Below are 25,643 nucleotides of genomic sequence, written 5' to 3'. Positions count from 1 at the left end.
GAGCCGAGTAGAGGGGCACAATCACCTCCCTCTCCCTGCTGGCCACCCCTTTTTTAATGCAGCCCAAAACACAGTTGGTTTTGTTGGCTGCAAGCAGGCACTGCCGGCTCATATCCAGCTTCTCGTCCACCAGGACCCCCAAGTCCTTCTCTGCAGGGCTGCTCTCAAGGAGATCTTCCCCCAGTTTGTATAAATAATACAAATAAATAGAGGTGAGAAATATTTTGGGACCCTGTAAACCACTGGAAGAACAGGGTCCCAGTAAGTGATGGAGAAGTGCATTATGATTTGTGTCCAAGCTTTTGGGCAATGCAGGCTGTGTGCTTCCCCAGTTTCAACTTGGGCGGAAAGGCTACTGGTCTGGCTTTGATGTTGTACGTAGACAAAAGCAGTATTATACAGGGTAAGGTGCATTAGGCACACACCTACTAACCTAAGTATAATTAATGAATTCTTTATTTTGTTTTTCTAGGTTTGTTCGGACCGTGCTACCGTTTTCTCAGGAGTTTCAGAGAGATAAGCAGCCTAACGCACAGCCGCAGTATCTCTATGGATCGAAGGTTGGATTTAAGTCGCTTTATATTTATGGTTTGCTAGTGTTTAAAGGTATCTTTTTTAATTATAGAAACTATGGAATATGGAAGTTATTAAATATGGACTCAAATACATCTTGTCAGTATTTTAAATTCAACATACACTCTTTTCCAGACTTTGCTGTGAAGCTCACAGTATGTTTCAGCCAAAGTGCAAGTGATTAGTCTGATGGTTAGTCTTATCTGACGTAGCTAAAAATAAGTCCTTCTCTCAACCACCTTGCACTGCACAATTGCTTATAGTGGCAGAGCAGACTCCAAGAAAAGACTAATTCATCATCTGGTGAAGTGAGAACAAGAGTCCATCTTGGGTGCAGCTGCTCCCTTGTTACAGTGTTGAAGACTCTGATGGCAGGAGAGAAGGGAACAGATAGACAAAACTACCTCAGATGTTATCTGATAGGGACATAGATCCTGACCATCTTGAACTATCAGATACAAAACTGCTTAAATTATTTTTAAAAAATTGTAGCATTTATTTGGCATCTTCAATTCAAAGACTTCAAAGTTGTTGTGATGAACTTGGCCTTCTGGCCGTCTCATCTCCTGTATTAGCATCATCTTTCTTGCTTTGCATATTAGGAGTGCCTAGAGGGTTTATCCAAGTTTTCAGTTGAAGTGTGCACGTTATGCAGTCATGTACTCTGTGCCCTAAGGCAATGCCCAGTACTGAGGTTGGAAAGGAGCTTACATGGGTGACAAGCTGTGAGAGTACTTGGCACGAGAATAGTTGTGGGCTTTCATGGAGCTACGAAACATGGTTGGCTTTCTGGACTGCAAGCACACATTGCTGAGTCATGTTGAGCTTCTCATCTACCAAAACCCCCAAGTCCTTCTCCCCAGGTTGCTCTTAATCCATTCTCTGCCCAGCCTGTATTTGTGCTTGGGATTGCCCCGACCCATGTGCAGGACCTTGCACTTGGCCTTGTTAAATTTCATGAGGTTTGCATTGGCCCATCTCTCAAGCCTGTCAAGGTCCCTCTGGATGGCATCCCTTCCCTCCAGTGTGTCAACCGCACCACACAGTTTGATGTCATCAGCAAACTTGCTGAGGGTGCACTCGATTCCCACTGTCCATGTCTCTCACAAAGAAGTTAAACAACACTGGTCCCAATACTGACCCCTGAGGAATGCCACTTGTCACTGATCTCCACTTGGACATCAAGCCGTTGACCACAATTCTTTGAGTGTGACCATCCAGCCAGTTCCTTGTCCACTGAGTGGTCCTTCTGTCAAATCCATGTCTCTCCAATTGAGAGACAAGGATGTCATGAAGGACAGTGTCAAAGGCTTTGCACAAGTCCTTTTCTTACTGTTATTTTCTGCACATCATATCCTAGTTATACAGTGCAATCTCTGTGAAGTGATTTGCCCAGCAAGCTAGTTTTGAGAGCTGAAGAGAGAGCTCAGAAGTTACAAATTTCAATCCTAAGATATCTGATGTATTTGTAAAACTTCCATGCTTTTAAAATGTACAGGAGGTAGAAAAGGATTCACATGTCTTTAATGTGGAATGTAACAGCTGATTGTCTGGTACTGAGAATAGTGTTTTGTATAATTGCTCTCCAACAGGGAACAGTAAATTATAGGAAAGTGGGATTTTCTTACATTAGAGTTATAGTGTTCCTTACTATTTTAGGAATTCACCAGATGCTATGTAAAGAGCAAAAATCCCCCTGAATTTAGTGGAGAGTGCTAACTTAATTTATCTAAGTGATGAGTTACAGACGATTAACTGAGGAGCCCTTTTTTATCAGTCAGGTTACATTATTAAAATGAATTTAATAATTTTTACTCTGAGAGCTATACATTTTCAGATTACATTATTAAAATGAATTTAATAATTTCTCTGAGAGCTATACGTTTTCAGAAACCTGATCTCTGTATGAGGAAGAGCAACTGAGGGGGTTCTTAGATGCATTTCTGGAGCAAGATTCATAAACAGATATGCCTATATTAGCAAACATTGGTGACTCTCTGTAGTTCTAAATTTTTACAAAAGTATATATTTATTCTTGCATCTAATATATTTTGGAATTGAGGATATCTGAGTGGAATTTTAGGACATTTCTACTCTATATAGCAAGTAACAGTAATTCTTAGAGTCTACAGATTCTAGCATGTGATATAATTGCAGGATATTATTCTTTGTACTATATAGCCAGGCTTGTCACAGAGCACATCCTTGTTTGGGTTGTTTACTGATCTATTGTTGATTTCCTCTTGACTGGATAATAGCACGGTATGGACCAGCTATGCATTTTTTAATTTATTGTCTTTTTTGAGTTCTTGAACTACTCAAGATATTCAGGTGAGCACTTCATATGGATCATGTAGCCAAGGAATATGACTTTTTATTTTCCTTCTTGCACTTTTTTGTTGTTGGCTTGGTTTGGGGAGTTTTTGTGGGTTTTGTTTGTTTGTTTGTTTGTTTTAAGCAATCCATGGTGTTTATTTAAGTCAAGACAAAGGCATTATGGTTTCCTGTGCATATGTACACTCATACATGCATGTATTGGACTGTAATGGGTAGACACTTTCTGTGCAGAAGCTTTGCACAAGCAATGGTCTTGCTTAAGACTAATTAAATACATTTTTCATTTTGATCTCAAAGAATTCACATATTCTCAGATATTTCTAGGTGGATCAAAGCATTTGGTCTATATTAACGTGTATTGATGCTCAGCATAGGCAGTTGTGTCCATATTCTCTGTTGCATCTAAAGTTTTCTCAGCAAGATCTTCATCCAAAGAGCAAAACAGAAACCCACAGATACAACTCACTCCTCTTGGCTGACATGGGAGCAGAGCTGTGAGGTGGGAAGGAGCTGACCTGCAGAAGCTCATCAGCCTTTAAGTGAGCTGGAGTATTTTAAAAGCTCATTGAGCACGGTAATTGAAATCCCTTCACTCAGGTGAAGTGTGCATAGGATTAATGAAATCAGTGTTAGAAGACTGAAATTTGGCAACATGGGTTGGATATGTAAAATACTTAATAATGCACATATAAGAAAGAGTCTCTTCTGAGGATTTAAAACTAACTTTGAACGTTAATGAAGTACCTGGTTTTATAGAAGTTGTGTAGACCAGAATTTAAGAGCTTCCTTTCTGGCTTGTACAACATTTTCCAAAGATTTTAATGTTTGTATGTCTTCTGCATTTTGTACATGCTGACTCATTTGTTCTGTGAAGAAAGACCCCTTTGAGAAACACTTCTCAGTGTGAATATAATGGGTTTTATCTACTACTGGTACACAAATGAACATCAGTTTGCACTATGTTGCATCGCATCTTGTTATCAGTTTAGTAATTGCTTAAAATGTCTGCCCCTTACTAGATTGCTCTTAAAACTGGACAATGAACTACCAAAACACAGAATTACCAGAATGAACCTGAATGAATCTGTAATAAAACTTTCCGAGCAAGAGACAAAGAATCTTGTAGCTCTGTGAGCGTGTGGTAACATGAGTTCTTCAAAACTCGTGCAGAAGTCAAATGGCACTCCTTATGCATTGCTCATTTGCAGCGGGTGCAAGGCAGTCCATTGCTCGTGCGGTGATATAAATGTTCATCTACGTAGTGCATAGTAAACTCCTTGGGTGTAATGGATTTGTGTCTAGGTGAGGTAAACCCCATTCCTGGGAGCACTTCCACGGTAGCTCCTTGCCTTCTCAATCTGATATATACATGTGTCTTTTTGTTATATATGTGTTTGTGTATAAATAACAAAATTCAGTAGGTGAATTGCCTCAAAACTTCTTTAAGACTGAACTGTTCCTTGTTCTCTGTATGGTATATACACCTATGTATGACAGACATATAAATGCATGTAAACATATATATATTGGACTGCCTTAAAACCCATGTAAAGAAACAGATGCAGAGAAATAAAAAGGTTTTCAAGGGCCCAAGATGTTGGCAGAGATGAGAATATATGTCTCTTGGCTCCATCCCTTTAACATTAAAATATTTTTTTCTCTCTCTTTTATGAAATCCTAGTCAGAGAAGTGTTACCATTAATTTGATTACAAGATCATTTTAAAACATTTTTTTCTCCCTTGCCACCCAGCCACCCCTTTTTGGCCATAAACTTGCAGTGTTAGCTTCATGCTCTGAAGAGAGTTTTTCAGCGTCTGTTTCATGAAACACCTTAATTTGAAGCAGCAGTAAACTGTTGTCATTTTCACAGTTTATTTAAAACTGGTGTGTAAGACAAATCAAAAACACGTCAGCTGGAGGAAATGCTGTGTAGGGGGTGCAGAACACCTTATTGCTAACCTAAGACAATAAAGACACCTTTTGAAATGTTTTCTAAAAGTAATACTCTCCCCCATTCCGCACACATTTCTGTGTGTTGTACCTATCCTAGTAGAAAAAAGTAAAGATGATGCATCAAACTTATGCCAGCTCGTGTCTTCCTAGAACTATGAGAATTTACGTCTTTCACAAGTTGTGGGAAATATTGTCAAAATACAGTAGCTGAGAAGACCCACTGCTTTCTGTGAAATATTCGGTGGGCACTCACTTGCCAACATGGTACATCGCCTTGGCTTCCTGGGTGCAGTGGAAAGGGAAGGCAGCTAGCTGCCCAGCCAGCAGTTCTCCAGCCTTTACTGGTACAACTGATGGGTGTCAACAAGAGCTCACTTTACACATACGTTTGTATCAATACCAGTTTAAAATGCCTGCAGTCACAGTGTATCTTTGTTTCTTAAAAATACTGTGTTATACAGCAATACTAAGATTTATGATGTCTTTATGGAACACAGATGTGCTTAAGAGATTTAAAACAGGGTCACTTATACATGTAAGCCAGACAAGACCTGTTGTGTTGTGAGGGTGAACAGATTTCTCTCCAAAGGGCCTTTCTTGGCATTTTGCCATGAAGTTCAAGGCAGAGTGAGATAATCAGCAGATTTGATTGTTACAAAAACAAAGTGTGTTTTGATATGTTGTTACTTCCTTGCCCCTTGGTTGCAGGAAACATACTTTGTGGTTGGATAGAAATTTGCAGGTGGTGAATGAGTTTTAGCGTTAAAACTGAAAAGGAAAGAGAGAAGGAAAGGCCCAGGGCTGCTTCTCTGACCTCTATTTCCTCTGCAGGGAATCACTTGCCCATGGAGCAGAAGGTAGCTTGTGATGGGTGCAGAAGAACACAAAATAGGATATTCCCTTAGTTTCATTAGAAGTGTCCTTACAGAGTCACTATGCTGCTCATATTTTCAGATCGAGGGGAAGTTTCAAAGCCAGGCAAAAGTATACCATTAAAATCATGGTGAGTTTAGCTTACACACTGAGGCCAACCTCATCCAGATGGGTGCTATGGAGAGCATCATGCCTGGTGAAGTGCATAGTCTGAGTGTAGTAGTTTGTAGTTTGAGAAGCAGTCAAGATTGTCAGGGTAAAACTCACACTGACAAACCACTGCACTCGGGGTGTCTGTTCCAGTTGCATGTAGTGTAGAGGTCTTTATATGTAATTTATGCTATTAAAAAAAAGTCTTTTGGTCTTTTGATTCATTTTTATATTTTTTTCCTCTGTTTTAGACTAAAGAAAAGCAACCCAAAAAATCCCCTCAAAATGTAAACTGATTATTTGCTACATGCTTAATTTTTAAATAACAGAGTGTGGCTGAAGCACTCACTTCTTGGGAGTCTGAACCTTAGCCTCTGAGTACCTCTGGCTGCGTACGGGCTGTTGGAAAGGGACGTGACGCCGGAGGTACAACCGGGAGCATGGTGGTGAGCAGTTGGAACTCCCCATTGGCAGTGCCGACAATGCACATGCTGCGTTTCAAGCAGTTAGGATGTCGTATGTAGTAAAAATCTCCTTGACAAAAGGTTTCTAATTTATAGCAGAGCACCGTCCTGTTGTTGGCACTCGTTCCTGGCTTTTGGAAGTCGGCATGATGGGCTCCTTGCACACTGCGGGATTCTCTATGATTGTGGCCAGCTGGATGGCACCTGGATGCTTTTCCTCGGTGTATGGCGTCTGTTGGCTCTGCCTGCCGAGCTTCTCTGAGGTGCGCGCCATGCTGTTGGTCTGCACCTTCTTGTGGTCTTGCTCAGAGGTCCTGTCCTGCCCTTGCAAACGCTCGCGTCTTCTGCGGCACAGGAGGTGCAGGCAGCCATAGAGGAGCGCGTTTCTGGCGGCCGGGGGGGGGAGGCCAGCCATAGAGGAGGATCGCAGCGATGATGAGGAGCAGGACACTGCTGGTGAGCCAGATGCCCAGCGCCAGCTCTTTCTTGGTGTTGCTCACAGATGCCAGGTCTTGTTCCAGCGTGTTAAAAACTCTGCACTGGTCACTGGAGGGGTTGGCGGACTGGCAGGTCACGCACACGATGTATGTTGTCAATGGAGTCAGGTTTTCAACAACAAAGGAGGAGCGACTGGTGGGCACCCTCTCTTCCTTCTGAAAGCTGTTTCTCGAGTAACTTGATAGCATGCTGTTCCAGTTAGGATGGTACATGACGCTGTAAAAGCTGTCCGCACAACTGGCCATTTTTGGCCAAATTACCATTGCTGTGTTTCCTGTGATGTTTTGGACGGTTATTCCCATTGGGATGTTGCTTAGGTAGGTTTTTTTTCCCTCTCCTGATGCTGATCTTGCTGTGGAAGGGGGAGATGTAACTGAGAAGTCTGCAGCACTGGAGATGTCGTGTGTATCTTAATTGTAAAGCTCTGTAATTTAGGAAAGGAGTTTATTAGGAAACCTGCGCTTTGATTGTTGGTACTGCTGCATCAAAGTGTGAGTTGGCAGTTCATAAAATTTGGAGAATTTTAAACTTTTGTGTACTTTTTTCCCAAGTGAAAGGCTAGATATATGCTTATAGAAATTCAGCCAGAGATGCTGCCTGTCCAGGTGACCGGTTGTATCTTGTCTCAATGAGAGATGGTGTGTTTTGTACAATTTGCAGTTGAGGAACCACTTCCTTTCACAGTTTTTTTTTTTCAGATGACTGTGCTCTCGCAACAGGGGAAGAGGGGATGCTGGCTCTCAGGATCCCCTTCAAAATTTGCCTCTATGTCAGCTTTGGTATGCACACTGCCTACATATTTGGGACAGTCCCTAGAATAAGATCACTGGATATTTTTGTCTTAAGGAATTTGTGATTAGGTAACATTAAGGGAAACAAAACCTCTTCAAGACTATAAAGGAGAAAGGTGAATATGCTTTGTACTTCTGAAATACGTACCCCTCCCACAGGGAAAAACAAATGATCAGAGGTCTACACAGATGCATTAATAAATGCATCTCTCCTTTGGAGCAATGCTGGAATATTCTTTTTAAGAGAACAAACATTTCTAATAGGATAAAGAGCTTGATATTTAACATAATTGATGTTATGAGTCAAACTCTTATGGACAAAAATGGCATTGAATTCTAAACTGAATTGATCTGCTGTCTGTTTTGGCATTAAACTGAAGATTGACAGATTGACCATCCAGCTAATTAACTCTACCTGTCATAAAAAATACTCGCCTAATGAGTATGTTGATAAGCAGGGTTCGGGTTTGTTTGTTTGGTTTTTAAAGGAAAGAAATTAATCATTTCCTTTTCTCTCTAGTCTGAGTATCTTGCATTTCATTTTACTTATTTGGTGTTTTCCATAATCTCAAAGCTTGCTTTTGTGAGACATGAATGTTATGTTAAATGGCAAGCGAGGGGTGGCAAGAGTGCATCTTGCAGGATGAATTCCTCTGGCCACCCACAACTCTTGATTTTTGCCTGCCACAGTCAACTGAAAAACAAAACAGTATGTGGAAACATCACCAGGTACTATTTTGTCTCCAGTATCATTTTACATTGGTTTCTTACATGCCAATACTTTCAGTTTTTTTGATGGTGAGTTAGCACACCTGTAGCCACTGCTAGAGCAATGTCTGTGATGATTGTATGTTGGTGGCATCAGTATCACAAGATTTAGTCTTGATGCTAGTCAGCCTCTTGGAAAAGCTTTTTCAAGCTAGGCTTAGCTAGCGAAGTACAGCTTTCACTACAGCATACCCTTTGGATAGATAGTATTTTTTTTTAAATACCTAATACACTTTTCTGTGCTAAGTGATTGTACGTAATTCCATAGTCTGTCTGCCCTGAACTAATACTCCTCCTCATAATAAAACTAATGTTAGAAAACCTGCCCATATTTTGAGATTCTGAGTTTGTGTTCCCACTGTAAATGGTGTAAGGAAAACATCTATATTCTGCAATTTTCTAACTGCTTCTATTAAAGAATGTCTTATTTTCAGGACAAAAATTTGGCTTCTGCCTTGGTAGAATTTTAATTAAAATTGTTGGTTCATAACAAAACAAATCTTAATAGCAGCTAGTGGATATTTTCATTTGTTGGATGGAGGTTTTTTATTTTATAGTTGTGAGGGTAACATTTTCAAAAGAGTCTACCTCGGCAATTTAATCTGATTCTCTTGTAGTTTAATACTCAGGTTCTAGCAGCACTCGTGTGAAAGTTTTTTCCACTGTGAAAGTTTCTTCCTTTTTTTATGAACATAAATTCCCATAACAGTAACAATGTATTTTATTTTTTATGATTTCGTTATTAAAATTACTTTTTTTTATGATCAGGTATCAGTTGTTAAGTCTCCTGGCTAAATAACAATTTACTGTTGAAAATTTCCCTGATTAAGAAGGCTTATAACATATTCTGAAATTATTCTGTAATACTTTTATGATATTTTATACTAGATAGGAGGCTGACAAAATACGTATTATTTTAGTGAGATCTTGATTGTTACATTAATAGTAAGAATTCTGTGACTATGTATGAAAATTGTTGCTCGAGGCTTTTGGATTATACTTACTGGGAAGTGGGAAGAAAAAGAGGTATGTTAATTTTCATTGCAATCTAAAACTGTAGATATGACTGATCTGGGTAGGCACTGCTTTTCTAATCGTGTGGTAGGTGTACGCTTCTTGCCACAGGAACAATATAAAGGAACTGAGTTTCTTATCGTGTAAACTTATTAGACAGACACATTTTGTCATCTGCCCAACTTCTGCAGCTATTAAAACTGGGTGCATTCATAAAATCAGACTTTTACTTGCTCGTTTGTCTTCTCTTCCGCTGGTAGATCCCAATTACTTAAAATAATTTATTTTTATAGAACACTTCCTAACACAGTCTAGAAACAACAGTTTAATTCTCACATTTTGTAAGCTGGATGTTTGGATTTTAATTAAACAAGAATAATACTATTATTTTATTATTACAAACAACTGCTATTAGAAGATAATTACTGGCATGTAAATGTTTGGAAAACCCATTTGATGTTTTATAGATTATAAAGCCAGTACTTACCGTCACTTCCTGATGTAAATTTCAGAACAGAATTTTCATATGGTGATGCTGCTGCGAAAATGACATAAACACTAAATTTTCTGCATCCTTTTTCCCATTACTTATTTCCTGCCTGATCTCTGCTTGCCAGTTTGCTTTTTCTTCCCCTCAGATTCCCTGGACTGAATTCTCACTGCTTGGTGCTTTCAGTTTTTTTCTCCGATGATGCTGGTGGCATGGTTTCTTTGTCTCTTCCACTTAAATTCATGCAAGAGCACATCTTGTCTAAAGATGCTGTTGCCTGGCTTTTCAAAGAACATACAGGAGAAGAAATAATGTCTTTCCCCCCTCTCTTGCTTACCTCCCCTTGGACAATGTACTGCCTGAACATCCCTGTTATATGCTCTTGTGCCTGTACCAGTGATGCTGTGAGTGATTAATGTTAGCACTTTGATGACATCAGCAACGAGCAACTCTCTCTCTTTTTTATTTCATTTAAGTAGGGGAGGGAGCAATCATAGCTTAAAAATAACAGAGCTCTCGCTCTCCTTCTTTACCTTCCTCCTCCCCCTCCTCCCCCCAACTTTGTTCGTGGCTTCTTCCCTAAGCATTTTATGCTTTTGTGCATCATGGGGGGAAAGCGACGGTGGCATGTGATAGTGTTTTCTAAATCACTTGTCACAGTTTATAAAGCTCTGTTAATCCAGCATTTACAGGTGGACCATTATAGGTACTTCCCCATGAAGATTACATTAAAGAAAGATGTATTTTTAGATTGGCTGACTTCTTATTGTTGTGTATTTGTGAGCTTTTAAATATTGAAATCATGTTTTTAGGGCTTACTGTTCTATGATGAATTTCTGCTGTGCAAAGAGGAGTTCCTTCCCCTTAACCTTACAACATAAATGGCTTTAACCTAGCAAAGTAAAATTCTCTTTGTACTATAGCCAAAATAGATAGTTTGGACACATTTATTGTGGAGACCTACCTGATTGGAAACATCAAAAGCAAAAGATGAAATTTCACCTTTTAGGGATGGCTGTATAAATGCTTAGTGTATCGGGACATTCATCTGTACATATTTTCTTAAGTTTTTACCAGTTCTCTCCCCCATCGATACCCCAGACTCCTTTTCTGTAAGGAGAGAGCTATGCAAACACACACGTTGTACTAGAGGGATGCAGCTTTAGGCTGTCCACTGGGTGAGATGTGTTTGGAGTTCAGTGTTTTAGCCAGCTCCGATCCAATAGCAGGACTGTAGTGTGCATTAGGAGTCTAATAATTAGCCAAGTGTCTATTTTAGTTTGTGTTCACAGAAATGGTGGCTGAGTATTTGGAAAAAGCCCTCCTCCACAAAATCGACACAAGTCCTCAGTCCTTAGAACAGAGCTTCCCAGACTGACGGACAGCTGAGGCCAGGGGACCATCCAGGGCAGGGTGACCTGCAGCAGGTTGCTCAGGGACGTGTCTGGTCAGGTCTTGAGCATCTCTGAGGACAGACTCCACAACTTCTCTGTTCAACCATCCTCACAGTAGTAAAGTTTTTTCTGATGTTTACATGGGCTCTCCTGTTTGTGTGCATTGCTGCTTGTCCTGTCGCTGGGCACTGCTGAGCATAGGTGGCTCTGTCATCTTTACTCCCCAAATCAGTTACTTATGCACGTGGATGTGATCCCCTGGAGCCTTCTCTTCCCCACGCTGAACAGTCCCAGCTGTCTCAGCCTTTCCTCATAGGAGAGATGCTCCAGTCCCTTCATCATCTTTGAGGCCCGCTGCTGGCCTCTCCCATATGTCTCTTTTGTACTGGGGAGCCCATCACTGGACCCAGCACTCCACATGCGTCTCCTCTCTTCTGAGCCTGTGCTTTCATGTATTTCTCTCATAATGCAACAATTTTTGTCCCATGAGGGTATATGAAATATATCTAAGGCATCCACAAAAGGTGGCCAAGAAGTGGTAACCTGTTGCCAAATTTGCATTCCTTATATGTCAGTCTAGAATCCAATTTTTTAAATTTCTAAGACCACAGTTCAAAGCATGTTGGGAACTGGTGTCGATATAGAGATTTACAATGTAAATAAAAATGTGTGTCTTCTATCCTGATCTCTTCTCAAGATGATTTCTAAGTCCTTTTCTTCTGTGATACTAAAATTCTCTGAGAGCTTGGGAGAGTTTCATGAGTTGAATTCACAGTAGTTTCTTTGTGCAATGCCATGTGTTACAGTATCTGTTATTGACTTGCATGGATAATCGGGGCAGGATCTGCATTGGAGGGAAAGTCAGTGTTTTTGCTGGATACTGGTGAAGGAAAATTTTCTGTTACAGCTGATGTGTGTGGAGTTGAAAGTCTAACAGTACACTGTGTTTTGTGCATATATTAGAGAGAACGAAAACTGCAGAAGAGGAAACGCCACAAAACCTTCTGCAAGAAAGGCTGACAGGATTCCTTTGAAAAATTAAATTTCAGGATATTAGAACAGCCCACTTACAGAAGTGGAGGATGTTAAGTTAGCTAACTCCCCTTTGATCCATGGCTTCAGCAAACAGCTCCTAAATCCCTACACAGCATCAGTCTGTACAGTTGTGTTTGCTTTGAAGAAATAGTCATTAATATGGCAAAGCACCTGATCCTGTTTATACAACTTTGGAATAATTTCCAGGAGGTTACATCACAGACTTAGATTTCCTTTGATCTTGTGTACAGCTCAGAGATTTGAAAAAAAGAGAGGTCTTTATTAATCAGTTGCAGAGAGTAGTAACTGCAGAAGGCTGTTTGGTTTTATTTGAGTCCTCGGAGACTTAAAACACCTATTATGAACTGAAATTTGAAGTAATTTCTTTCAAGATGTTTTGTAAATAAAATGGACAATACAGGAATAGCAGCTGTGCCTTAAATTCAGGGATCTGAACATTGGCATTGACTACTCTTATCCTTTTATACCTGTGTAAATAGAAAAATATCTTCACAGCTTTAAAAATGGTAAGCAGAAGATGCCTGGTGAAAAAAAAGCATTTACAAGTTTTTCTTGCTAATATAGAAATCTTGGTTGAAATTCCTGCCTTACAAAAGGGAAGCTTTGTATTTTAACTTCCTGGAGAGAGAGAAAGATACAAAGTTATTTTATTTTTAATATGTTTTAAAATGCTGTTTAAATTAGATTATTATAAAGTTGCAGTCAGATGAAATTGTCATTAATCATACCTGTTCTCTCATTTTAGGCATTGAATCTGGCATATTCCAGCATCTACAGCAACTACAGGAATTTTGTTGGTCCCCCTCATTTTAAAGTCATCTGTAGACTTCTTGGGTATCAGGGTATTGCTGTGGTGATGGAGGAGTTGCTGAAAGTTGTCAAGAGCCTGGTATGCCAGTTGTCTTTCATTTTCTGCTATTCCAAATGGTTTCTGATAGGAAATGTCTGAAGAAAAACGAAGTGAAAAGTAAGATCTCAGATAAAACTAATTAAAATTTTACTTCCATTGAAGTTCGGTATAATCTGTGTTTGAGAGTACTCAGTGTCTTGTGGAAGCAATAGATGATATGCCTTGGTAGCCTGAGAAGTGTTTTGAAAACCTTGGATTCTGCATTGGAGATGAATTTAATTTGTGGAGCCCTATGCTGTTAGGTCCTGGGTGAACTCTGGAAAAGTATGAATGTTTCAAATTAGTTGATTTCAACTTAAAGATTGCATTGTAAATTCACATTCTTGATATTTTTTGAGAACAGCTGGAGTGTGCTTTCTGCCTTGCTTAACCTCAGGGCTTTCATTAATAACATCATTGACAGATGACGCCTTAATAACAAGGAAGGTTTAATCTCTGTGCTTGATCTAGCAATGGATAGCATCAAGGATATTTAGAAGAATGCTCAGACCAGATGTTGAACAAGTTATCCATACAGCCTGGGTATCTTGTATTGGAAAGGGCCTTTCCTGTAACTAGGAGGAGGCTGAGGGGCTGGCTGTTCACTATATTAGTGTCTACGTAAACAGTCATAATGCATTGCAGTTAAGTTTAAGCCAAAGAAATGGTCTTTTCCTCCCTGCCCCTGTTGCCTGTACAGAGCATGCTGCCAAAATAATCCAACTATAGTGGGGGATAGCTGTAATTTTCATGATTTCGCTTTCAGACGCTTGACACATTTGGCAGTTTGTTTACAGTAATTCCCACAATTCGTTCTAAGTACATTTTTGACATTCTAGAAAGGCTGGAGCCTGCCTGTAGGGTTACTATAGTCTAATCTTCAGGAGAAAAGGAAAACACAGATATTTTTCGTGTTTTGGCACTGAGTGTTGGTTGCTTGTTTTGGGGGGATTTTTAGAAATTATTTAAGTGTTAAATCATCTCAATTCATTAGAAGTAGCATTGAACGCTTGGACATTTATAAAGGAGGTTAAAAGGCCTAGGGTGAGATATCCTGTGGATGCCTGATGCAGATGCTCAGGTGTAGGTATGAGATAGGAGTCCAGTGGGAGGAAGGCAGACCGGCTGTAGGCTGGGACTGTCTTAACCGATATGTCCATAATAACCAGTTTGAGCTGTTACAGATATACCTAATGCTAAGGATTTTTCTGTTGTTGCTTTTGAAAGCATTCAAATACAACTTTTCTTACCAAAAATCTAAAGGTTGGTTAGACAATAGAGACAGTCTGCAAGAGAAGAACATTATTTCCTCTTTTTTACCTTCTTGGCCTTAGCTGTTGTGCCACTCTTCCTAGAGCAAAAGGTGGCTAATGCCATGTGAAGGAAAGTGCAACTGTATTCATCTGAAGAAGCTGCCTTTTTGAAGATGATGACTGACAGAATTAATACAAGATTTTTAGAGCTTGTTCAATTCACGTGTAGTTTGAATGCAATTCGTTGTAAAGTTTCTTAGTTCAATAACACTGACGTGTTTACACATATCTGTTTTCTCTTAGTTACAAGGGACGATTCTTCAGTATGTCAAGACCCTAATGGAAGTGATGCCTAAGATCTGTAGGTTACCAAGACATGAGTATGGTTCTCCAGGTTAGTTCATGTTTGGTGTTACCACAGTAACCTTAATAAATTTATACTAATCACTGTCTTCTGGATCATGCGTACCTCTTTTTCCCGGTCTCTCTTCTCCTCATAATCAGCACTTAGTCTTTTTTTTTTTTTTTTTAATAACAAGAATCATTGAATGCTGAGCTTTCTGCAAGTACTTTAATAAAATTTTAGGACTTATATGCTCAGGGAAAATAAAAGGAGGACAGTGTATATAGACAGCCTTATGACATAATCGATCTTGACCTGGGACGTTTGCAATAGTTTCTGTTTCTAGTTTTTCTTGTAAGCATGTTGAGCTTTTCTCTCTGCAGGTTAGTCTTTCACACTTGTTCTATTTAAATGTCTAATTTAGATAACCCTGATTCTATGGAAAAGCCTCTATTCCCTCTTCCTTTGACCTTATCAAATGTAAGATAAAAGGAGTGATACGGCTGAAAGGCAAACTGGTCCTGCCAGAATAGTTATGTCTGAGGCTTCTGTGGGGTGCATCTTAGCCATTTAACAGGAGGTGTGACAGTTGCAGAAGAAGAAATGACTTTGAAAGCTGCTTGCTACTATGGAGAAATAATTGGCTAATTAGTATTTATCACATTGTTCACTGAAATTCTGAAACTGCTTCCCCCCCCCCCCCTTCAAAATATTCCTCCTCCGCAACTTCTAATTAACACAAATTAATCCTTCCATGTGCCACCCACATCCTGAGTATATCTTTATTTTTCCAGAGTCACTCAGGTTTATTAAATGCCACTCCAGCTGGAATGAGGTTGGGTTTTTTCTGCTTCCCACAGCTTGCTTGACGCTCATTACCAATATTAAACAAAATCGAGGACTTACTGTTTCCTTCCTGTTTTTCTCCCTGGGGCGTAGAAATGGATGAATCATGGTAGTTAGCAGTATAAAAATAATTTATCTGAGGTTTTCAGCCACTCGTTAAGGTCTGACCACACAAGCGGTAGGTATTCTCAAATATAGATTATGCATCACCAGGGTCTCTGATGCTGCAGGTGACATTAGGAAGCTCATAATCTCTTGCCAGAAATCCTCACCTGTCAGGAGTAAGTATTTGGCAGGAGATGTCCAGGGGCTTAAGCAGAAACCTCTTGAGGTTAAAAGACAATCTGTCCTATAGGAAAGGCAAAACTTTAATTGTGCAATGGTAGTCTTCACAAGATCGACTAAAACATTTTAAAACCCTTCATCACTTCCCTGTTTTGCAGAGATAACAAATTGCTTTGACCTCATATTTAGTCTTGCAAAAGAAATCCTATATGGTATGCCTATTGTACCGAGAGACCAAAGTGACTCTTGTTGTTACAATGGAAGATCATCGCAACTAGATTTGGACTGGATCTCAAAAACCAACCTGATTCTGTGTTCCTTCACTGCCCCTGTTCCTAACAGGTTTTGTCTTGACACATGTATTTTTCCTGTTCTGAACTATTTCTAGCAGTGGACACTTCCCAGAGAGTATCTTCCAAGAAATGTCAGAGGCAGCCTTTATAGCACTCTCCCTCTCCTTTCAAAGACAGAAAAGTCTCGTGGAAGCTCAGGGCACCTCCATCCCTCTCTCACATCTCTGAAGAACCATGTTGCACTCTCTGATGCCTCTCCATCCATGGAGCTGTCTGCCCTTGAAGCAGCTCTGAGTGATAAAAGAAAATGTTCTCTGTGATGGGGACGTCCTGTAGATTTTAGCCTTCATCTGGCATCTTGAGAGGAACTGACAAATTGTAGAAGGGCAGGCTCAAACCGAGTTTGATTTGAATCATTGTCCTCTCCTCTCTGTGCTAAATTCTCCTCTGTAGCAGTCTTTGCCACAGCTTGTTTGCTTGGTTCACCACAGAAAATGCAAGCTGATACACACCAACTGTTGTGTGTTCCCTCCTCTGCCTCCAAAAGCTTCCTGCAGAAGTTAGTAGTTGTAGTAGTGAGTCTGAGTGCTATGGAGCATTGTCTGCGTGCTGCTTCTGTTCTTTCATAAAAAATCATTTAATCACTTCTTTATAATTGGCACTACCTACACATACAGACCAAAACTGTGATACCGATCTACAGATTGAGTGTGTAGACTCTCATCTGTCTTGATGTACCAGGCATTTATCAATTCAGAATTAATTTCCTGAGTCTGTTCTCCACATGCAAAGTGATTTAAGTGTGCTCAGTAAGTAAGCCTCTAGCTATTTCACACACTTCAGACTTTTAATTTGAAGAGCCTTGTTTGTATTCTCTTGATTGCAGTTACTTGAGCCCTACATAATCAGCCCTCTGGACTTGTGGATTTCTAAATGGTGATTTACTCCTGCTAAAACGAGCAGGGCACAGAAAGTGGCATGAGAGTTGTTCAGGACTCCTGTTTGCCAATGGGTTTGTTTCCATAGGAACAGTGTAAAGCAGTGGGGAACTTGCTCATCTTGTAGGCATAAAAATATTTGTCTAAAAATACATTAAGCATAAGGATTTTTAAAGGGACCTATTAAAGTCACTAAAGCTCTTAAAGGAATATTGGCCTGTAAGAGTTTAAACTCAAAAGTTCATCAGGGAGATAACATTTTCTTCCACTGCTTTTCTAGTATTTGAATACAGCATTCCTGAGTATTTCATGCCCTGCCACTCTGAAGTGTCACTGGACATGATGAGGAAAGTAGTTTGTCAGCTCTGCTGGGAGATGAGGCTTACATTTTTGTCACTGGTATATCACCCCTCTGAAAGAAAGTTTAAAAAAAAATTGATGAGCTTAGCAAGATATAAACTTGGAGAGAAAGTAGCCTAATTGTGTATCTTTTTCCTAAGTATAGCGTTTCCATGTTTCTTCTTTAAAAACAAAAAATCAAAGAAATAAAACACGCAAAGGTAGTGCCGGGCAAAACACTCAGGCCACGATTTCTCAAAGTTCCATGTGTTCCCGTGGCAGTTTGGGGAAGCCTCCTGGTGCCCCATGCAGCCACCTGCTGTGTTCCAGTCTCTCCCTGGGCTGATGGTGCTGCTGGCAACACCTTCTGAGCTGCTTCTGCACAGCAACATGGCAAAAACCAGCCTTTCTTTTTCTGGAGTATTTTGGGTCAAGGTCTAATAGGAACCGGAGCCTAGGCCGAGAAGTGTGGTGGAGGGCAGCAGTGGCTAGGGGCTGTTGGGGAGGCACAACAGAAGGGCTTGTAATGCTTCCCGTTATCCCAGGTTTTTGATCAAACTTGGATGAGTAGGAGAAAAAGTTATTTTCTTGGTGGGGGCACGATGGCTTGGGTCCTTGTGGGGAAGAATACAAAGGGAATTATTTATTCATAGGTTTTTCTGCAACCTGTCCATTGGAGGATTTGGGAGTGAATCACAGACTATTTGAAAGAATTTGGGGGTGCCCCACATCACCTAGATAATTGTGAAAGGGCAATAAGGACTGATTGGATAGAAGGATATTTCTTTCCAGCAAAGTAAACACAGTGCACAGGCTCCATGATCATATAATTCCCAGATGCTTAAACCTTACAAACATTTCTGCTGAAAGGAATGGTATGACTGCTGATATGTAGAGTTAAAGATGTCTCTTGTGAGGCAATGAAGTAATTGGAGCTAGCATTTGAAGGTCTGTATGAAAGTGAGCATAAACTAAAGGTCATTATAGCACCCAGTTTCTTGGGAGCAGTTTTGCTGTTGCAGATTAAACCAATTTTACTTGATCATAGTCAAGTCTCTACTCTGCAGAGAATAACTCATAACCAGCTGTGAATTGAGGTTGTTTTACAGAAAATGAAAGGTGACCAAAGTGAAGAAGTCCAGCCAGCCTTGCATTGCATGTGTTCACTTGGTCTAGCTTCCTAAATTAATTAGTGTACAGACTGCACAGATGAAACTTTGGCATCTGCTGTTTGAGTGCTGTTGAGATGGGATTTTGGAAGCAGAGATGGAACCTAATCCTTTACTAATCTTCTATACTTTACTAGATCTATTTTATATCTACAGCCTTTGCTTCTGTTGAGATCCATGTAAATCAGAAACTGGGATTATAAAATCAATTATTATCAATCGTCATCCCATCTGCAGGAATAGACGGGTTTAATTAAAATTGTTTTATTGGAGAGAAGGAGAAAAAAGCCTTGATCCATTTGCCTTGCAAAGTGCTACATATATATAACTAATTCAGTAACTTATGAATTGCACCACAACTAAAATTAGGGAAGGAGGAAGGTTGTGTGCAGTTAAGTTAAATTAACTTCCCTTAAGACACTTATTCTTTTTGCAGGGCTTCAGCACGCATGCATAGTTTTTCACAAATATGCAGTTCTGTGTGCTGTATAGTACAAGGAGGGATAATTGGGAATGCCATTGCTCAAACATTAATGAAAATGTGATGATGCGTTTCTGCCACAGGACTCCACTAGGGAGCAGATCGTGCTTTCAGTGTCATTTCCATTCCATCAAAAATAGCCTGTGTAGCTCTGTAAACTTTTATCTCTTTTGCCAGTAAATCAAGCCCTTCATCTAAGGAGAAGCAGTCCATTGTTGATGGCAGCATTTGAAACAACTCCATGCTAAATACTGGGAGTTAGATTTTCAAAATAATGACACAATTTGTCCAGAAATGCATGCGTGTGGGTGTCTGCATTTATATGTCTATATATGGAGAATTGGCCTTTGGGTGAAGAAATAAGGATCTTTGTTAAGGACTTTGAGAGGAACTCTGTCACATGGAATGACTCTAAAAGACAATATGTAATTTTTCTGGTATGAATCTCAAACCTCTGACTTCTGCCATCCTGCTGCTTTTGGGTGGACTTACTGTCTTGCTTTGGTTTCAGTCACATCTTCAGTATGGGTTTATGCAATAGCATTCCTTGTTGCCAGCCACAGTCCTCTGTGCTGCTCCTGGTTTCTCTCTGTGCCATCCTGCTCCTTTGTATTTGCTGTAGGCGACATGGGTTATTCTCAGGATTTCACTTCAGAGCTGCCCATATAACAATGATAAATTTTTCTCAACATCGTTACAGTCATCAGTCTCTCTTCTGACACTCCCCACAAAATCCACAGACTCAGCAGGGACTAAAAGGGAGTCTGAACCTCCCTCTCCTTTCCAGCCCCTTCATGATCGATGGTTGTTTCCATGTTGCAGTAGCAGAATCGTCTTTGCTGCTCTGCTCAGCTTCTTTCTCACCAAATTGCTCCCCACTCACCATACAAGATAAAGGGAAAAACGTCCCCATGTCTGTTCTTGTAGCCAATATCCTACTTGCCTGGGTAGTGCTTTCCCGCCATGGTAACTATGTAAAGGCTACAGTTACTTACTGTGTTTTGGAGGTCTTCCAGCCCTTCTGTCAGTTCACCATCAATCTCTGTCTAGATGCCATGGAGACTAAGAACAGAAGCATTGGTAGATATTCTAGTTTGATTTCCTCTGTGGCACAGACCTAAGTCCAGGATAATGCAATGGACTTTTGCTTCCAGCAACGCATCCAGTCTTAGTATGAAGAAAGTATTTGACTTGACTTCTAGCAGTTGATTCTTAGAAGACCTTTCTTGCTAAGTGTGGAAGCCCCTTCATCAACAGAGAAAAACACAAAGGAAATACTAGGGCATGTAACTAAAACACAGTGTAGACTTGTGGTAAAGCCTACTTCAATTTCCTCACTCTGCTTTTTTTTTTTTTTTTTTTCTGGCATCAAAAATTATTTTGAAAATTTTTCTGCCGTATCAATCTGCCTTTTCAACCTCATCTTTAAAATAAGAATCCCAGTATTTAGCACTGCAGCATCTCATTGCCATGACAGGCAGGTGTGTTTAAACAGCAAACCCAAGTGCTCGCTGCTGCTCAGACACCTGGGAACTGCAATTGGCCTTTATACTGCAACATTGAATGGACACCAACAGTCTTTTCCAGAGCTTTTTCATTACGTGATCCCCATGCTATGGGAAGGAGGGAGTCGGTGATGCGCTGCCATGACTTGTTTGCTTTTTAGCTAGATCTGAATGTGTTTCCTTTGAATAAGTCAAGCTCAGCATGCACTCACTACATTTGGCCTTTCTCCTTCAGTTTTTCAGTTCTGTTTTTCTGTTGAGTAGCTAAACTACTTAAGTTAGGTCTGAAATCTATCTCCACTGAAAGCATGTGGGAACACCCATTTACTGCAGATTTTCTATTGACAAACAGTTCTTTGCGATGTAACAGAGCCAGCCCTGCATCCCTTCACTGTGCACTTTATTGATGTTTTGTGTTACTAATTTTAATGACATGAGGCTTTCTGTAGAAGTGTGTGGGTTAGCTGTACAGTTCCTTCCTTCACTGTAGGTTTTCAAGTTCCTCTGCTGAATTTGAGGGATTTCCTTGGCATAGATAAGCTCCAGGCTGTATTTCATGATTGTGCGCTCCCCTCTCAGCCATTGCCTTTGTGGGTAAATTCCAAAGTCTAATCTCCTGCATGGGTAGTGTTAATCAGTTGCATTCAAGGAGCACATGGGAAGGTGGTGGGAGACATTGTGGTCGCTTTCCTTGTCTCCTCTCCATTGCTTTAGATGTGATTGGGTAGAGGTTTAACAGTCTGACTTAATTCAGCATTATGGAAATGAACTACTGTACATGGCACACAATTAGAAAGCTTTGCATGATGGATTTTCTTCTGTCATCGGTTGAGGTTTTTGGTGGCTTTTTAAACGGCCAGGCTTGTGTGGATAGATGGAAAAATACTGATCAAAATTAACCTGGAAAAAGCTGAGCCCCTATCTGACCTACTGCCGTTCCCTGCTCTTCCTCGCCCATCCTGCGCATTGCTTTAACCTCCGTGGTGCTGACCAGATTGGGTCTCTGCAGAAGCTGCCGAGCCTGGAGTTTCCTGGGCTTGTCTCTAACCAAGGGACTGTACAACCTTTCTGGGGCTGGGGGGGAAGGAGCTGGAATTCCACGAGCACGTTATGCTCCACCGTTGTTCAAGAGCACTTTGGTGGAAAAGACATATGTTTATGTAAATTAGTGGTTTTGAAAATCATAATTTTAACTGGTTTTTAACAGCTTTTGGCAAAACTTTTAACAGAAATAGTGTTCTGACTGTGCTTGTCAGCAGGATCTGATGTACCCTTGCCAGCAGAGCTTGACTTGTGGTTTCGATATTGAATTGTTTTGTGAGGTTGCAGAACCCCTCTGGCTGTCTGTGGCACTATTGGAGTCATAGCCTGACACCCCCCCCCGTTCCCTGTGTCTTTAGTGCTCTGCTCCTTGCTGGATCTGTCATCCTCGAAAGTAACAGCTGTGAATTGAACACATTGGGTGGTGAGGCAGGTTGGGGGGGAGAGGCTGGAACAGGACTAATAGCAGATGAGATCCCTGGTCTCTCTTCCTGCTCCTGGAAATTATTTTCTTACCTCTTATACTGGGTCCCTTTTCCAGGCCTTAGAAGCCAGGAACTCCAGTTTGCATGACTTATCCAGTTAAAAAGGTCAGCACGGCACTGGCTTAACACTTCATAACCTCTGATTTTTTATCTACTTAAATGCTGCTCCTTTCAGTTCCCTCTAGGCTGCATGTCTGGAGATAAAAAATCTGTGCTAGTACATGGAGAGAGAATTCTAAACCTGCACCCTTGGTTAGTTGTGCTCTGATACAGTGTGTTCATGCATATTCAGTGCAACTTTTGAATAGGCAAATTGGTTAGAAAATTGGTGTGCTTTTGAGGCAGAAAGAGAAATTAGTCCTGATCCTTATGATGCTTATCCACATGATCAGAATCTTTCGTCTGCTTTCCCAAGGTAGCAGGTGTGCCTGTGTGATCATCACTAGATTTTGTTCTGGCTCCTGAGATTTAATTTTTTTGCTTCTCTTTTGATTTCAGGTATCTTGGAGTTTTTTCACCATCAGTTGAAAGACATCGTTGAATATGCAGAACTGAAGACTGTCTGCTTCCAGAATTTGAGGGAAGTGGGAAATGCCGTCCTGTTTTGCCTCCTCATTGAACAGAGTCTGGTAGGTGCCTGCTGTGCTAGTTTAAAACCCGTCTGTCCCTCAAAATGTACTCTGAAGTTTTTGTTACTAATGTCATAAATAACAAGGCTGAAATCTGCAAGTTTCCTGTTGCTGATGGGCAGATGGGTAGAAACAGTTCCCTGCTCTGATCTCTTAGAGTCTCTCAGGAGCTATCCTGTCTGCGAGATAGCAATGATACCTAACTTTGTTGGGTGAGAGACATTGCCTCTTGTATGGTACCTGAGGATCAAATACTATGACCTTCATCATAAATTCTGATCACATATAGTATTCCTGCAGTCAGTCACAGGGTGTCTACTCTCTTTATGTCAATGAGCTGTGCATCTGGTACTGTTATTTTCCTTTCCTGTTGTCATCTGAAACATCACAAAGTTAATGTAGACGTCCTTGGACATCCTTCTTGCTGCTTGGATGGCTGACAGTGGTGGCTGCTCTGCCAGACATTTATCTGTCCTAGTTTGAATGAAGCTGTGAAACATGTCCAGTCTTTCAGCTGCTTCCTATATGCCTAGCCTCTACTTTACAGCATGCTAAGCTGCCCGCCCACTGCTGCGGGCATGGTGCTGCAATTGCTCTTTATCCCTACCTCTCGTTTTCTTTTCCCATGCTTCTTCCACATTCTTACTATCTGCTGTTCGAACAAAACGGCCAGATGTAATTTCTTTGTCTTCGTGCTTTGAGTGCCTACAGAGGAAAAGGTGGGCATTGCTTACGGACCAGAAAAGCAACAGGTGTGCTGTCTCCCTTTCCTTTGCCTGTTTTGTGCTTTTGAGACTTGGGTGGGGAGTCTTTCCCCTGCCTGTGTGTACTGGACACTCTGCCCACACAGTGCAAGCGCACTCTGCCGCTGAGGCTGGGCTGCCCGTCATGTAGAGGTCTTTGCCGACGGCAAACCAGCCACATCATTTTCTCAGCAAGCTGTCTGGGAGCCTGCCGCTGCACAAAAATAAAGCCTCCTGCAAGAGTCCTTCTCCAGGGTATATTAAAGCTGTTGACGTAAGATAAGGTAATGAAGACGTGCTGTTCCTCAGAGTCCTGTTCATGGTGTTAGAGGATCCCTCCATCGTGGTGGAGAGTAATTGGAGGGCCAAGTGACAAGCAGTGAACCTGTGCTCAGTAATGGGAGAGCTGAAACAAAATGCCAAACTGGATTACTTTGGATTCAGGCTAACGGGGTATGTGATGAAAGGCTAGGCAGGTGAGGGCCCCCACTGCTTGAGGGTATACCAAAGTGACACCAGCACTGGAGGTACCTTCTTTGGGACACCACCTTGGTGACACTTTCTAATAGTACACCCCTGCTCGCTGCCCCTCCTCTCATTTTTGCCCTCAGTGGTGCCCCAGTGTCCTGTCACGAATTTCAGTATTTTTCCGTTGTGGTCATCTATCATAACTAGACTTTACCCTGGTACAAAATGTAGGTCTGTAGTGCAGCTCTGCTAGTAAACGGGGTCTTGTTAATCTTGACTGCCTAGCATGTGTATTTTTATGATGTTGACATAGAATTGGAAAAGACCCTTAATAGCATCAAGTCCAACCGTAAGGAACTAGATGTGGGAAAGGTGTGTTAACTCCAGTATCCTGGCCTTGCCAGTGGTCTGGCTGATGAACATCTCTTCTAATGCCAGCGCTGAGGGATTACAAACGAGCAGAGCCTCTGCTCCAAAAATGAGGAGAGGGGCATAGCAAAATCACACGTGGGCTTCTGGTCATCTCTGCATTTTCTCTGCACATACATACAGCATCCAAGAACCAGCAGACATCTGTCTTCCCTCCTCCCATCCCTAAAGATGTAAAATACTTCCTGAGAGGTGGCTCAGTGCTGCTGTCATGTGTGTCAGCCTGCCTGGCAGGGAGATGTGCCTGCCGCAATAGATAACGGGTTGTGGGAATAGCGTTGGTAAAAATAACCAAGCAGTGAGTCACCTTCACCCCTCCGTTTGTCTGCGCAGGAGCCGTCTGCCGCTTTCACACTGAAATTACTCATTCTGCATTAGTCTTTTTAATAAATACCCTGTCCTTTATGAACTGCCAGCTGAGGGTGGGAGGAGAGCTGCTGGAGTTTATTTGGGAATCCAGGGTAACCTGGTGAAATCAAATTGTCTCCGGGAGCGATGCCGTGAGGAGCAAGAGCGGCTCCGTGTGGTGGCAGCAGAGGCTGGCTGCCCTCTGGTGTTTCTGTGTCAGTGTGATTTTGGGAGCCCATTTTGGGGATTTGGTGGGATTTGGGGATTCTTCGGTCCTAAATGTCTCTCATTTCCTTTTTGTTCCAGTCCCTAGAGGAAGTGTGTGACCTGTTGCATGCAGCACCGTTCCAAAATATCCTGCCCAGAGTTCATGTCAAAGGTATCAGCTAAGTGAAAATACCTTCCTTGGGTAACGTTTTCCACTTTTCTTGCCTGCTGCTGCGGTTTCAGTGACTGTCCCCAGCCATCCATTACAACACCGCTGTTAATTACAGGACAGAGGTAACAGACTCAGGCCTCTGCCTGGATGAAAAATACGTGCTTCGTAGCAAGGCTCAGTGCAAAACTGGGCATGCAGTAGTGAGTGTTTGCAGGATTGCTTCCTTTGGTATCCACTTTCCTCATCTTTCATCATCAGAAAGTGAGCTTTTGTTGCACTCCTCATGCTTCTCTTCTTTCTGTATTGCTCCTCTGTCTCCTTTCCTCTACATTTCTTGCTGCCGGAGCAGGTGATTTGTTCTGCTTGGAGAAATCCCATCAGCTAAAAATCTTTCGGAGTATTTCCAAACTCACCAACT

General features: G+C 41.2%; 2 protein-coding genes across 3 annotated transcripts in view; one reads left to right on the top strand and one right to left on the bottom strand.

Annotated features, from left to right (window-relative positions):
- The window catches only part of CYFIP1 (cytoplasmic FMR1 interacting protein 1), a 59,008-nt gene that overhangs the window by 29,279 nt on the left and 4,086 nt on the right, over nt 1-25,643 (top strand). For both annotated transcript variants that reach the window (XM_010084400.1, XM_010084407.1), the window contains 5 exons: nt 473-560; nt 13,108-13,251; nt 14,808-14,898; nt 22,728-22,858; nt 25,153-25,225. In XM_010084400.1, coding sequence (XP_010082702.1) covers nt 473-560; nt 13,108-13,251; nt 14,808-14,898; nt 22,728-22,858; nt 25,153-25,225 — 527 coding nt within the window. The remainder of the gene's footprint in view (nt 1-472; nt 561-13,107; nt 13,252-14,807; nt 14,899-22,727; nt 22,859-25,152; nt 25,226-25,643) is intronic.
- On the bottom strand, nt 6,437-10,236 carry LOC104469751 (fibronectin type III domain-containing protein 9-like). Its single transcript, XM_010084387.1, has 3 exons — nt 9,910-10,236; nt 6,777-7,273; nt 6,437-6,733 (listed from the first exon to the last, which is right to left on the bottom strand). The coding sequence occupies exons 2-3, from the start codon at nt 7,149-7,151 to the stop codon at nt 6,437-6,439; spliced, it is 672 nt and encodes a 223-aa protein (XP_010082689.1). The 5' UTR covers nt 7,152-7,273; nt 9,910-10,236.

Source organism: Pterocles gutturalis, unplaced genomic scaffold (assembly GCF_000699245.1).
Source record: "Pterocles gutturalis isolate BGI_N339 unplaced genomic scaffold, ASM69924v1 scaffold37051, whole genome shotgun sequence".
NCBI classification, from domain to species: domain Eukaryota; kingdom Metazoa; phylum Chordata; class Aves; order Pterocliformes; family Pteroclidae; genus Pterocles; species Pterocles gutturalis.
The sequence above is the reverse complement of the archived record's forward strand: the minus strand, read 5'-3'. Positions and strand labels throughout refer to the sequence as shown.